Below are 13,954 nucleotides of genomic sequence, written 5' to 3'. Positions count from 1 at the left end.
TTGAACATTATTAGGAGGGAAATAGAAGGGAATTAATAATACCTGTTCAAACTGGGATAGGCAGAGGTGTACACCAAAATCTTTCAAGTAGTGTACTCTGCTATAAAGAATGATCGTAAGAAAAGTGAGCTTTTGCCCTAACTCACGTGAAAAATTTGAAAATTGTAACAATTATCAGGGGAAAACATATTAAAAACAACAAATACTATATCTGAGAGGCAAAGAATAAGAAATATATTTGTGACTGCTTACTATACAAACCTCTAAGTAATAATATTCCAGCATTCCCTAACATGGGAAGACACGAGTCTGGTCAGGAAGAGACACCAAGGAAGAGTCATGCAGAGTTCAGGCGAGAAGGGGCTGAGCGTGGTTATACATGTTTGTGCATATGCATGTAACATACATGTTTGTGCTTGTGCATGTAACACAAGCATGCTTAAGTATATCTGTGTTTAAGGTGAGGATATGATTGGGGCTTCAACTGCAAAAGATAACCCTGTAAAACTGTATCCTTAAAGGGTCAGTTGGGGTGAGCAAAACCGTCCTGCTTCTTCAAATCTACTCTACACGACCCCCCCTCCCCCAGCCACGTGGCCAGAAGAGCCTCATAAAGCCAGTCTTCGTCATCTTTATTGAGAGTCAAGAGAGAAGACAGTGTGCTTTACCGCAGAAGGCATCTGATTGGGCAGTAGGCACTCTCGGTTCTAACCCAGGTGCCGCCAAACAGCTATTTGCTTTTTGACAATTCCCATGGCATCTCTGTGCTTGCAGTTTTCTTATCTCTGCAAGTGAGATACTTAGGGGGGTGGGGAGATGGCTCAGTGTTGAAGAGCACTTGTTCTTCCAGAGGACCCAGGTTCAATTCCCACCACCCACATGGAGGCTTCCAACTGTCTGTAAGTCCAGTTCCAGGGGATCCGACGTCCCATTTTGGTCCCCTCCATCGTTAGACATGAACATGGTTCCAGACATACATGGCAGAACACCAATACACATAACAATAAGTTTATATAAAAAGTAAGACATTTAGTGGACAGCAAGAGGGCTCATCATATGTACTAACTGAAAGACCTGACTTTGGCCCATATCCCATAAATGGCAGAAGGGAACCAACTCCTTAAGGACTGTCTCTGACTTCCTCAGAGGTTCTCTGGCACCTGTGTGCCTGAACTCAAAATCATGCAATCAAAAATTGTAAAATTCGGGCTAGTGATGGCTCAGGAGATAAAGGCTCTTGCTGCCATGCTTGAGGATATGCCATTTGGCCCCAGAACTTAGATGTGGAAGGAAAACTGATTCTTGCAAGTTGTCCTGTGATCATATCTACCTCATAGGGTTATGAAGATCAGGCCAAATACAATAGTTTAAGAATACATTTTCTAAAGTATGAAATGCTATACCGATGAACGATATCAAGACCATGGTTCCACAGACAGATTTTCTTTAAACAATTTATGATTTTCCTGAAGGAAGGATTTGGTGTTGAGGTAAAGATCACTTTAATGGAGGTCCGCAGTTGATAGGAGGCAAAAACAAGCCCCTTCCTGCTCCAAAGGTCTCCGAAGTTCTCAGTCAGGAATGTCCTATCTCCACCAGGTGTGGAGGCCAGCAGGATATAGCCTTGCCTTACTTGCTGTGGACACGTCCCACAATGTGGTCTTGGACATAGTAGTGGATGCATTAATCTAAAATCCAGAATGTGTAGACAGACCTACTGAATCAGAAGTTACTATGTAAGATTCATAGGTGTTTGATATAAACAGTAAGTGCATCGGGCAGAAGCCTGCCTGAAACCCCTGACTTTCATAACAAGTATATATACATCAGAGATTCCTGCTTTAGAGACTCCAGAATGGGGCTTAAGAATCTGTGTTTCTAGGTGAAAGTAGGTGTGGATGGTCCTAGGGTGCCAGGAATGTACTTTGAGAAACATTACACTAAACCACCAGGACACTAATCTCCATAGTTAAGTTAGGAATCTTAGTGGCATTTCAGAGACTTTTCAGGTCTGCTGCTACAACCCCAAGTGAAATTCTCAAAGTCAGATCTAGGTGTTTCCTAGAAAAACCTATTGCCCATGCTTTGGTCCTTACAAGCACTCAGCTACCCAGCTGGACTGGCAGGGCCCTGGTGGTGTGTTTTCTGCTTTGACTTCTTATGGTATCTTAGGGTTTTACTGCTGTGAACAGACACCATGACCAAGGCAACTTTGATAAGAACAACCTTTAATTGGGTCTGGCTTACAGGGTCAGAGATTCAGTCCAGTATCAAGGCAGGAACATGGCAGCATCCAGGCAGGCATGGTACAGGAGGAGCTGAGAGCTCTACATCTTCATCTGAAGGCTGCTAGCAGAATACTGCCTTCCAGGCAGCTAGGATGAGGGTATTTTATTTTTAAAAGATTTTATTTATTTTATTTATATGAGTACACTGTCACTGTCTTCATGCACACCAGAAGAGGTCATGAGATTCCCTTACAGATGGTTGTGAGCTGCCATGTGGCTGCTGGGAATTGAACTCAGAACCTCTGGAAGAGCAGCCAGTGCTCTTAACTGCTGAGCCATCTCCAGCTTTAAGGATGACGGTCTTAAAGCCCACACCCACAGTGACACACCTACTTCAACAAGGCCACACTTCCCAACAGTGCCACACCTTCTAATAGTGCCACTCCGTGTGTGAGCATATACAAACCATCACGTTCCACTCTCTGGCCCCCATAGGATTGTTCAAACACATGAGTCTATGGGGGCCATACCTAAACATAGCATAATGCAAAATACATGCAGTCCAACTTTCAAAGTCCCCATAGTCTATAACCGTCTCAGCAATGTTATAAATCCAAAGATCAAAGTCTCTTCTGAATTCATCCAATCACTTAACTGTAATCCCCAAAGCAAGACAGGAAACCATCTGGGCAGACTCCAAACTCTGCATCTCCACGTCTGATGTCAAGGCGGTCTTCAGATACCCAACTCCTTTATCATCTTTGTTAACTGCAACAAACTTCTTTCCGCTGGCCTGGTTCTACTCCCTGTTGTCAGCTTTCCTCCACAGGTATCCCATGGCTCTGGCATCTCAAACATCTTTGGGCCACCAAGATAGTGTCAATGTCACAGCTTCTTGTTTCAATGTCCAGGATCCACACAGATCATCCTGGCTCCTCCAAAGAGCTGATGTCACTTCTCTAGCTCTGCCCTCTGTAGCTCTCTAAGCTCAGGTTGATCCACTCCACTGCTGCTGCTGCTCTTGGTGGTCATCCCATGATATTTGCACTGGGCTCTTCTGCTACAACTAGGCTTCACCAGTAGCCTCTCATAGGCGCTCTTCAGGGTGCCAACCCTCAACTCCTTTGCATGACCCCTTCAGTCCTGGACCATCAACTGCAATGCACCTTCACCAATGGTCTTCCATGGCCTCTCACAGTGCCAAGCCTCAGCTGCTCTCCATGACCCCTTCATGCCTTCAAAACCAGTACCACCCGGGTGACTCTCACACATTACCAAGTCTAGCTGCAGCACAAGGTACAACCTTGGCTATCTCTGGAACACAGCCTCTTTCTGCTCTCAGAAAACACTCCCAGAAGATTTCATCTCAGTGATTCTGGTCTTTTAATCACCACTGACTTCTTAGCTCTAGCTGACCTGCATCAATTGTCCCAGTAGTCCCTTTTATTCTGGACCCTAAAGCCAGAGCCGCATGGCCAAAGCCGCTGACTTCTGCTGCTTGCTGGGGCTGGAACATGGTCCCTTGTTCTATCCCATTATCCTAGCTTTCTGCTTCCCAATTCCTTCACTGCCTAAGCTTGGCTGTCGTGGAAATTGCTCTGTAAACTGACTTTGAACTCAGAGATCTGCATGCCTGTCTCCTAAACACTGGGATTAAAGGTGTGGTCCACCAAGCTTGGACTTAAGTTTTTCTCCACCTAGAACTTGCTGTGTTCTAGGCTGGCCTTGAACTCTAAGATCTGCTTGTCTTTGCCTCCTGGGATTAAAGGCTTGTACTGTCATGCCCGGACCTAACTTAACTGGGTAGGATCTTGCCCCAAGGTCACTATTCCCTTAATTCAAATAATATTCTTGAACACAGGATTCAGCACCATTTCACTTCCTGGTGCCCCTTAAATGCCATCTATTTTATATTTTTCTTTTCTAAGCTTGCTACACTTGTTCAAAATGCTCTCCAGGAGACCTAACCAGAGAACAAAGTCTCTGCTGGACTTGAGATGTCCTTTGACAATGTAATTAATACAAATCTCTTTACCTCAGCCTCAGGTAGATGCTTCAAACAAGGGCAAACAGCAGTGACATTCTTTACCAATGTACCGCAGAACACTGTACACCACAGATTGAAACTCTTCTCCTGTGAAACCTCTTGGGCCAGGTCTGCACAGTTCAAATCACTCACAGCAACAAAGGCTTCTGTATTCCTTCTAGGATATTCCATTAAGTCCCACTTAAAGCATTCCTCTGCTTCCTGAATCCAAAATCCTCAAATTCACATTCTTCCAAACAAAAGGGTGGTCAGGACTATCACCGCAATACCCCAGTCCTGGTACCAGATGTACTGGTTACTCTTATGTCTTAGTTAGGGTTTTACCTCTGTGAAGAGACACCATGACCAAGGCAACTCTTATAAAGGACAGCATTTAACTGGGGCTGGCTTACAGGGTCAGAAATTCAGTCCATTATCATCATGGTGGGGGACATGGCAGCATCCAGGCAGGCATGATGCAGGAGGAGCTGAGTTCTACATCTTCATCTGAAGGCTGCTAGCAGAAGACTGGCTTCCAGGCAGCCAGGATGAGGGTCTTAAAGCCACACCCACAGCGACCCACCTACTCCAACAGGGCCAAACCTTCTAATAGTGCCACTCCCTGTGCTAAGCATCTACAAACCATAACACAGGGTTTTCGAAGTTAAGCAGCTGCTTTAGATCGTTTTTGAATCACAGCCATTTCAAGATAAACATTCTGTTCATGCAGCATATAAGTTTTTGTACATACGTAATACATTCTTATGTATGCACTTAAGTGTATGTGCACATGATAATACAGCTCACATTTGAAAATAAACAAGTGCACAAAAAGTATCTTTATTTTTAATTGTACTCTAAATATGGATCGAATTACATAAGTAGGTTGAAAAAGCATATTTACAATTTAGATACATGAGCTCATATTTCTCAACAGTTCTGACCTCTAACCTCATAAAATACAGAATTATGAACACAGTTTTAAAATTATGGTTCCATTGTTGAGCATCCTAATTGATCTCTATTTCCCTCGACAGTGAAACAACAACACTAACAAAAACCTTTAATATTAAGTTTTCTTGTTTTGTAGAAAGAGAAACATACCCAACAATGTCAGGTGTCAAGTGTTGGCTTATTCAGCAAGACACAGTTGATGCCAGAACAAAGTTTATTTTCTATATTTATGGGAGCCCTAGAGATGGCTCAGTGGTTAGGAGCACTGGCTGCTCTTCCTGAGGACCGAGGATCAATTCTCAGCATCCACATGGTGGCTCACTGCTATCTGTGACTCCAGTTCTGGTAGATCCAGTGCCCTCTTCTGGCCTCCATAAGCACCAGGCATGCACGTGGTGCACAGACATAGGAACAGGCAAAATACCCATACAGAGAAAAGGAAAAAAAGAAGAACGTATTCATGGATAATCTTTTAGCAGCTTAGTAGAAACTAGAGATGTCTTGGAAGAAAAACCTAAACTGGGAAAGGCCTTCATCAGGTGGCTGTAGCCAGGCCTTAGAGTCATTTTCTTGGTGACTAGTGGATAGAGGAGGACCCGGTCCCAGGACACAGGGTGTGTGTGGGTGGAGGGGTGCTGTCCCCAGGCAGGTGTTCTAAATCAGTCACAAACCGAGGACACTAGGCAATAAGCATTGTCTCTCCGTGGTTTCTGCTTCAGTTCCTGTCTCCAGGTTACTGCCCTGAATTCCTGCCCTGACTTCCCTCGGTGCTGGGCTGGTACCTGGAAGTGTAATCTTTCCCAGTTGCTTTTGGGTCATGGCCTTTATCAATCACTCGGATAGAAAGCAAAGCAGGACAGAGGGGACCTGTGGGGTTAGCTTTCTCCTGCCACAGGTAGACTTGGGAGTAGGAGAGCCAAGTGTCAAAGCCACAGTCCCACAGCCAGGGCAGATTTTCCCGGAAAAGAGTGAAAAAACATTCCTTTTTTGTGTTTCCAGGAGATGCACCTAGAGGATGCCACCCGATTCTGTCCAAAGGAAGAAAGAGAGAGTGAACAGACTTCTTTCAGCGATCAAAATCCCAGGCAAGACCAGAAAGGGGGCTTTCGCAGCTCATTCCGCAAGCTCTTTAAAAAGAAGTGAGTAGCCCTTGGATAAAACAGTGTTTAACTCATTTCCCTCTGACAGGAACCTGAGGTTTTAACAGTAGTAATTGCTAAGTAGCCTGGTCATACACCACTGTTTTAAATTTAGTGTTTGTATCCAATTTCTGGACAGAAGCAAACAGCTCCCCCGCTGTGTCTTAAAATCCTTCCTCCTCAGTCTTAACATTGCCTGGAGAGGAATGAACAGAGGGCTACCCTGGCCAATGGTTGAGAGGGTGTGATGCTCTCTGGGAGGAGCTGGTGTTGAGTGAGAATCCTCCCCCTGTGGAAAGTGTTCTTCAGGCGTCTCAGCACTTCTGCCCGCATGGGCCTCGTTATCCGTGTTCTTAGAAACGCACACTGATAACTCCCTAAGGGTTTCCCGGAATGAGTGGGTTTTGCTCAGGTCCTTTTGAATACTTCAGAGTGTCCATGTTAGACGGGAAACAGAAGGCATCCCTCCTCATGCTCTATAAGTCTTACTGTGGAGTGAAGCAGTATTCCTGCAGGCATTGTGGCCAGTGTCATGTTGCAGATTGGGAGGGAGGGCCAGGCCCCAGTAAGGAAGAGAGACGTGACCCCAAGTGTCTCAGCAGTCCAGCCTTTGCCTGCCTGGGTGGACCTCAGACCTGCCTTCCTCTCCCGTGGGGAGATCTGCATGCTCTTTACTTCCTCTTAGTAGAGATCATTTTAAGTCAGTCTCAAGTCTATTTTTTAACTGTGAGAAAAACTAAATGAAGGCGTTATTGTTGCCTTTGGAAACCACTTTCTCCTTGAAGGTAGAGTTACTGGTTGATTTAGATACTGGTCTTGATAGAAGAAGGGGGGAAAGCCTGCAGTTGGCTCTCTGTTTTAATGATTTGTCTAATTCTCCTGCAGTGGGAGGGTGATGTTGGGACTAGTGGGTATCTGATTGTTGGTCCTTGCCTGTTGTTACTAGAAGGAGGCGGAAGAGGAGAGAAGAGCAGCGGTTCTACAGTTAACCACAGCCCTACAGTCTCCTTCCATGCAGTAGCCACAGCCCTGCAGTCTCCTCCCATGCAGTAACCACAGCCCTGCAGTCTCCTTCCATGCAGTAACCACAGCCCTGCAGTCTCCTTCCATGCAGTAACCACAGCCCTGCAGTCTCCTTCCATGCAGTAGCCACAGCCCTGCAGTCTCCTCCTTCCATGCAGTTAACCACAGCCCTGCAGTCTCCTTCCATGCAGTAACCACAGCCCTGCAGTCTCCTCCTTCCATGCAGTTAACCACAGCCCTGCAGTCTCCTCCTTCCATGCAGTAACCACAGCCCTGCAGTCTCCTCCTTCCATGCAGTTAACCATAGCCCTGCAGTCTCCTTCCATGCAGTAACCACAGCCCTGCAGTCTCCTCCTTCCATGCAGTTAACCACAGCCCTGCAGTCTCCTCCTTCCATGCAGTAACCACAGCCCTGCAGTCTCCTCCTTCCATGCAGTTAACCACAGCCCTGCAGTCTCCTTCCATGCAGTAACCACAGCCCTGCAGTCTCCTCCTTCCATGCAGTAACCACAGCCCTGCAGTCTCCTTCCATGCAGTAACCACAGCCCTGCAGTCTCCTTCCAGTTTTGCTAGGCAACCTAATGCATGCATGACTGTTGCTGGACCCTCAAGCCACCTATGTAGGGACTGAGGCGGAAGCACTGTTTCTTCCTCTCCAGGATTATGGATTTAGGTTTTTCTTGGTCTGTAACTGTTGATGCCATGACCGAGAAGAAGTGGACAACTTCCCAGTGTGAACTTGAGTTTAGGTTCTAAGTCCTTGGAAAAACTCCACACTCCTAAGGATACACACTGCTTGAGTCTGTTGATAATTTCTAAGTCATAAGCTTCCCAAAAGAAACAATTGTCTGTCACCAAGTATCATTTATAACGACTGAGCACCAGCCTTGCCATGGTTCCTTCACACATTCCTGTCTATCGAAGAGGTGTTAAAGGAGAAAGGCCCTGTCAGTCATACGGGCACAGGGAGGAGATTTGCCCCTTTATCCAGGGAGCAGCTCTAGCCGAGGTGAGGAGGAAGAGGAGGAGAACCCTGGAACTGGGGAACGCAGGACAGTGAGTGGGTTGTCTGAAATAGAAGCTAGATGATTCTAGATGGGTTCTCTGAAAAATGCTCCCACACTGGGTGGGAGATTGCTCAAGAAATTAGTCTTTTCTAGTCTGTGTATTTGCTGTATTTATTGTGGGCAGTCTGAATAGTTAGTTACATCGCCCCAAACCATGTGCTGTTGGGCCTATAATTTTAATATTATAGAAGGCCAAGTTTTAATCTTGCTCGAGCTCCCTGCCCCCACGGACCTTGGTACGATGCAGATTACTTGCTGTAGCTCCCCAGATTCACCCTGCTTAGCTGCCTCCAGCCCCCCCACCCCACCCCCCGCAAGGCTGACATGTTTCTTAGGACAGAGGTCAGTGGATTCTCTCAGTCCTTCCTTAGACGAGTCTGCACGAGTCACACCACTATCCACAGTAATGGCTCTATCCTTTGTACTTGGAATGTGCAGTATTTTCTGAGTGGAGGTGACGGTGTGGCCACCGAGAGTCCTCCTCTGGCTGACTTTCCTGGCTTAGAAGGCCTGGTCTAGTCACTTAGCACCGTGCAGGTGGTCTCACTACAGCTTGGTGCTTAGGGAGTCTTTGGGGAGTGGCAAGGGTTAAAGAGGCAAGTTAAATATAGTCTCTTCTGGCAATTTCGTCTGAAGACCATGGAAAGCCTATTAAGAACCACACTCCTGTCTGGTATCACGGAGAGAAGGGCCTGGGCCTTTAACTCAGATGGGAATACACCGTTCTCGTATGTGTGCACAATTCCAGACATGCACATAGGACCACGAATGGCATGGTCCCAGCCATTGCACAGGAACCTGCCCTCTGAACCCAGGGATGTGTAACAGGAGAGATAAACTGTCCTGTCTAGAGGAGTCTATATGGAGATTACTAAAGACAAATTGTAAAAGAGGAGGTGCAGGTAGAGAACTGTCAAACCATTCTGTGTGTCAGGAAACCAGTTGGCAGCAGGCCTGGTGACCTGAAGTAGCTAAACCTGGGTACTGGAACATTCAGAGCCTGGCCTCCCAGGAGAGCCGCCGTGTCATGCTTGGGCCTTGCTGCCTCCCTCCCCTGTAGCCCTCCGAGCTTCGGTCCTCTCTACACTGACACACTTTTTGTTCCATAGGGGCTTGTTTGGCTGGTGGCCCCACACACCCAGAGTGCTGCTTCGGGATGAAGCTAGGCATGGAGCCAGATGCAACAGGAAACCCGAGAAAGGGTTCTCTTCCCTCTGAGGCGGGGAGGGCCGAGTGCCCATGCCCACAAGGATTCAAAAGGCAGAGTCAAGTTGGCATCATAAAAAAATATTCTGAAAAAGTGCCCACGATATTTGAGGAAAAGGGTAACCCTTTTATTGTTTCCATCTCAGGCGCATTTGCCCTGGGTAGATACCAGATCATAGGTCCCCGAAAGCTGTACAGCACTGCTCAGAAGGAAGACCTACTAACCAAAGTCCGAGAGAGTTACATGACCTTACACACTTTAAATGTGACCCTTACCTGTCAGGAACAGACCTGATAGCAATGGCCAACCCTTACCCCTCCTCCCTTAGAGTAAGACGAAAGATAGACTTTCCCCCTGGAAGAGTGTATATGACACTGTCAAAGACCTAAATCCAGACCGTCATCAAAGCTGAGGCAAATGCTTTCGCATCTTTGCGTCTGACTCCTAGACTTGGGAGTAAGTACTCTGAGCTGGGCAGAGCAGTGAGGAGACACCAGGTAAGGCAGGTGAGCAGCCGGGAGCCTCCACTTCGAGCTATCATTTTCTGAGCACAGAAGATAAAGAACATGGCTCTGAATGCTGACTATATTTTTCACCCCTTCACTTCCTTTTCAGTACTTTGTAATTTATATGATTATTTCTAGTCCAGCTATCATACCCCACCCATCACTTCAAATCTATCTCATCACACATGGTCAGGAGCCCTTCCGCAGCCTGGATATTGGGCTGTCAGGGAGCCCCGTTTTGTTTGGTGTCCTCCCACAGTGTATACGCCTCCCTGTGGAGCAGTGCATAGAACAGAAGGCAGAAATCTAACGTCACTTGGTTCTCTTATATTCACGTCCTCTACCTCCTAACACTCATCCCAAGCCCACTCTTTCTTTTACCACTTTGAAGTTCTGTCTTACCTCGTTTAGTTTTCTTATGTAAATTTCAAATTCAAGAGGGGATGTTTTAAAAGGCTGAGGTTACCAGCTCTGATTGGGAATGCTTCTCAGTAGGTCATCCGAGTCAGTCAGTTAAGTCTTTAGTGTACCAGGTTCTGCCCAGCACAAAACAAGTAGAAGAAATACTGCTGCCCGTTTGGAGCTTATAGTTCAGTGTAAGGTGAGCATAGCTGCAGGTTATAATCTACATCACATATTAAGAGAATCTTATTCATCATCCTGTGGACGCCATGGGTGACTTTCTCCACCATCAGGACAGGCGCTTCCCCACCTCCTCCTATCCTCTGCATCTGAATGCCCTGACTCCTTCAAGGAAGGCAGTCTTTCATATCAGAGAGCCCAGCCTTTCTCTGGAGACTCTGTGGCACTTGTTTGTGCCTCCCTTCCTCACTCCAGGACTTTCAGGGTTATCTGCTGCAAAGTTGCACATCCTGACCTACCCAGCTTGCAATTTTCTTTTTTTGCTGTCCCTTGAAGGAAGTTAGTAACAACTGTTACTGTTTCATTCTGTTTCTGTCCATTTTCATTTCTGTCAAGTTAACATGTGTCAGGATATATTGACAGCCATTGTACCCTTTCCAGAGAGTCCCTGCCTGTCCCTTTAGTGTCTGCTTAGATGTGCCCTGCAGTCTGCCAAAATTGTGTAGGGTATTCAGAAGCCATCTGTGTGTTTTACAAAGAAAGGGAAGAAAACATACCATCTCTTTCTCATAGATTCTGCAGGGTGATTCCCCTGCTTATTGATGCCTAGACCTCTGGAAGAGTCCAGATACCTACAGTATGTTGAGCACTATAAAAGTCAGCTAAAACTGTTTCTAAAAGGTGAAAATGAGCTTGGGATCATTGCTGCAGTAGAATTCTGTATTTTGAAAACAATTAGTAAGTTAGCCACTTAATTACTTAGTAATTAACATTCAGAAATGTAGACATTTGTACTGGAAGCAAAGGGAAGGTCCATTTTGTAAGAAGAGCAGTTAAAAAAAAGTCTGAGCTGAGTTTATGGAAACTAGACAGGGCGATTTTGGCATTTGTTTCAGAAATGGGAACTCAGCTGGTGAAGATTTCTGTGGTCCTTGGGGCTGGTGGTGACATCAGAGCTTTCCCATTTCCAGGTAAACTCCAAACAGTTGCATGTGGGAACCTAAAAGTATGACGTGTTGGGCTTTGGAGAGATCAGACGGGAGTTAGAGGGAAAGTGTGAAGAGAAGGCTTTAACTGTAGACTAACGTTGAGAAATTCTTGTGAGGGAAAAAATTGAAAATAGACAGCAGCAACTGAACTCCTGCCTCCTGCCCTAAACCAGAAGGGCTTCTAGGCTCCCACATAGCAGAAGACAGGGAAAGAATGAATGGCCAAGATGTAATTTACTAACATTTGGGGCATATGTATGCCAATCAGGGATGATCTGAACTGGAGGGAGGCAGTAGTTCTGAGAGCTGAAAGCAAGCCTGGAGTTTTAGGGCAGTCGTGAGTCTGTTTCTAGGGAGTTTAGGTTGATCCCCAAAAAGAGAAGTTTACCCCACCAGACCCTTCCCCTCTATAGGATGTAGTAGGAATGCACCCCTTTCTAACCAGAAGTAAAAGCTTGTTAGCTAGCTATGGCTTCATTTCTGTTAGCAAATTGAAAAATAAAAACATCTAGTCCATTTATCAGGTTTCCAGATGTCTTTAGTGTTTCCGTAGGACCGGTGTTTTTACTTGAAGAATAGAAAAGGATGTTTGAATTCTTCCCAACAAACTCCGTAAATACAGATTCATAATTAATAGCAATACTTATTAATAACAAGTACTCAGGCTGGACTTCTATTGCAGTAGAACACTTGCCTTTCGTGTGAGGGCCCTATGGTTGATCCCCTGTACTACCAAAGTAGAACAAAGTAAAGCCCCTCACCCCCCCCAAAAAAGTAACCAACAGAAATCTCCCAAAAAACCAAGGACACAAAAATAGTGAGTGTACCAATGACAGTGTGAGACTTGAGGCAAGTTACCCTGCACTTGTGTTTAGGGAAAGCTCGTCTGATGCAGTGTGTGGAGGAACTGTTCACTTGCATGGGCTCTGGAACACCGCTTTCATACATCCTAAGTAGGACTCGGACACTGGGTCTCGGTTCCTGAGCTCGTTCTACCCACTCAAGCTCCAAGTTTAAATTAGTGAGAGGGCTTCAGTCTAGTTGCATACGAGATTATTTCTAGAAAGCCTCCTCCCTCTAGGACTTCTGACATGAACAGACTGGAGAAGGTACAGAATGGAATGGATTGTCTAACCAGGAGAAAGAAAGAATGCGTCCCGGACTGGGCACTCAGACGGACTGGGCTAACTACCCATTAGTCTCGGTTTCCTTTGCGGTGGTTGACATAACTGTACTGACTTCTGCATTCTACCAAATGTAGCATCTGTGTGGTTGGCTTCAATAAATCTTTCCTTTAAAAATGAAAACAAGCAAACGCAAGAGTGTGTAATGTAATGTCTAGATTAAGCAAGAGCCCCTGATAACCATTTGAATTTCAGGGCCTTGGTAACCTGTGGACAGTTATTTCATTGAATCAAAAATAGATATTGTTGTGCTTTCTTCCTGCTCCAGTGTCCTACACGGTGACTAACACTGACATAGGCAGTTGTCACAGTAGCCCCCATGAAGCACTAGAGAGATTCTGTGTGTTCACATAAGACGCACATATCTTAAGTTTTGAAATCCAGGGGAGTAAAAATGATTCCAGGTCTAGGAGGCAACTGTTTTACAATGCGAAGCAATTTGGATAGATAAATACTTGAAGACAATTAAAACCAAATCAACCTGTACTTTATCTGTGTGCTGAGATTTTAGGTCCAGTGGATCAGAATACAGGGAAAAAACTAATGAGAACCCCTCAATGGATCCTTCACCCACCAAACAAGATTTCTTCAGAAACCGACTTGCTCTTGCAAATGACCTTGACCAAGGAACAGCTGTGTAAATACATTTACAGTTGTATTGTCGAGTGGTAAGAGGAGGGTAAAAGCTTGTATATATCTCTGTAGGAATATATATATATATATCTCAATGTATAAATCCCTAAGGAAAACTAATATAAATATTTACATATGAAACTAAATCAACATACAAGATACTGAAGAGATGAAGATTAGTGTACGGTTAAGACTTGGCTCTATGAACCTCAACACTTGGGAAAAGGGAAATGAAGACTTTCCACATCATTACAGAAAAGAAAACATACTAAATTTGGAGGAAAATAAATGTTTGTAAGAACAAACCTTGCACCTTGAAGTCATTCCCCAAGTACAGTAATAAGCATGCTCCTTTTTAGCATGGGTGTGATTTTGTGCTTCCTAGGGATTTTAATGCTTAGTTCATGAACTCATCC

General features: G+C 45.4%; 1 protein-coding gene across 23 annotated transcripts in view; it reads left to right on the top strand.

Annotated features, from left to right (window-relative positions):
- Arhgef33 (Rho guanine nucleotide exchange factor 33) overlaps nucleotides 1–13,954 on the top strand; it is a 127,831-nt gene that overhangs the window by 77,080 nt on the left and 36,797 nt on the right. For 3 of the 23 annotated variants that reach the window (XM_087554244.1, XM_087554243.1, XM_087554237.1), the window contains exons 15-17: nucleotides 6,208–6,347; nucleotides 11,629–11,703; nucleotides 13,417–13,843. In XM_087554244.1, the coding sequence (XP_087410370.1) occupies nucleotides 6,208–6,347; nucleotides 11,629–11,680 (192 nt within the window). In that variant the 3' untranslated portion in view covers nucleotides 11,681–11,703; nucleotides 13,417–13,843. Of the gene's footprint in view, nucleotides 1–6,207; nucleotides 6,348–9,546; nucleotides 13,382–13,409; nucleotides 13,846–13,954 lie in introns of those variants that run through there. The other 20 variants (NM_001432099.1, NM_001432097.1, NM_001432098.1 and 17 more) reach the window with 10 other exon arrangements.

The sequence above is a fragment of the Rattus norvegicus genome, chromosome 6 (assembly GCF_021556685.1).
Source record: "Rattus norvegicus strain SHRSP/BbbUtx chromosome 6, alternate assembly SHRSP_T2T, whole genome shotgun sequence".
Lineage (NCBI taxonomy): Eukaryota > Metazoa > Chordata > Mammalia > Rodentia > Muridae > Rattus > Rattus norvegicus.
This window is presented reverse-complemented; position numbering and strand designations above follow the sequence as displayed.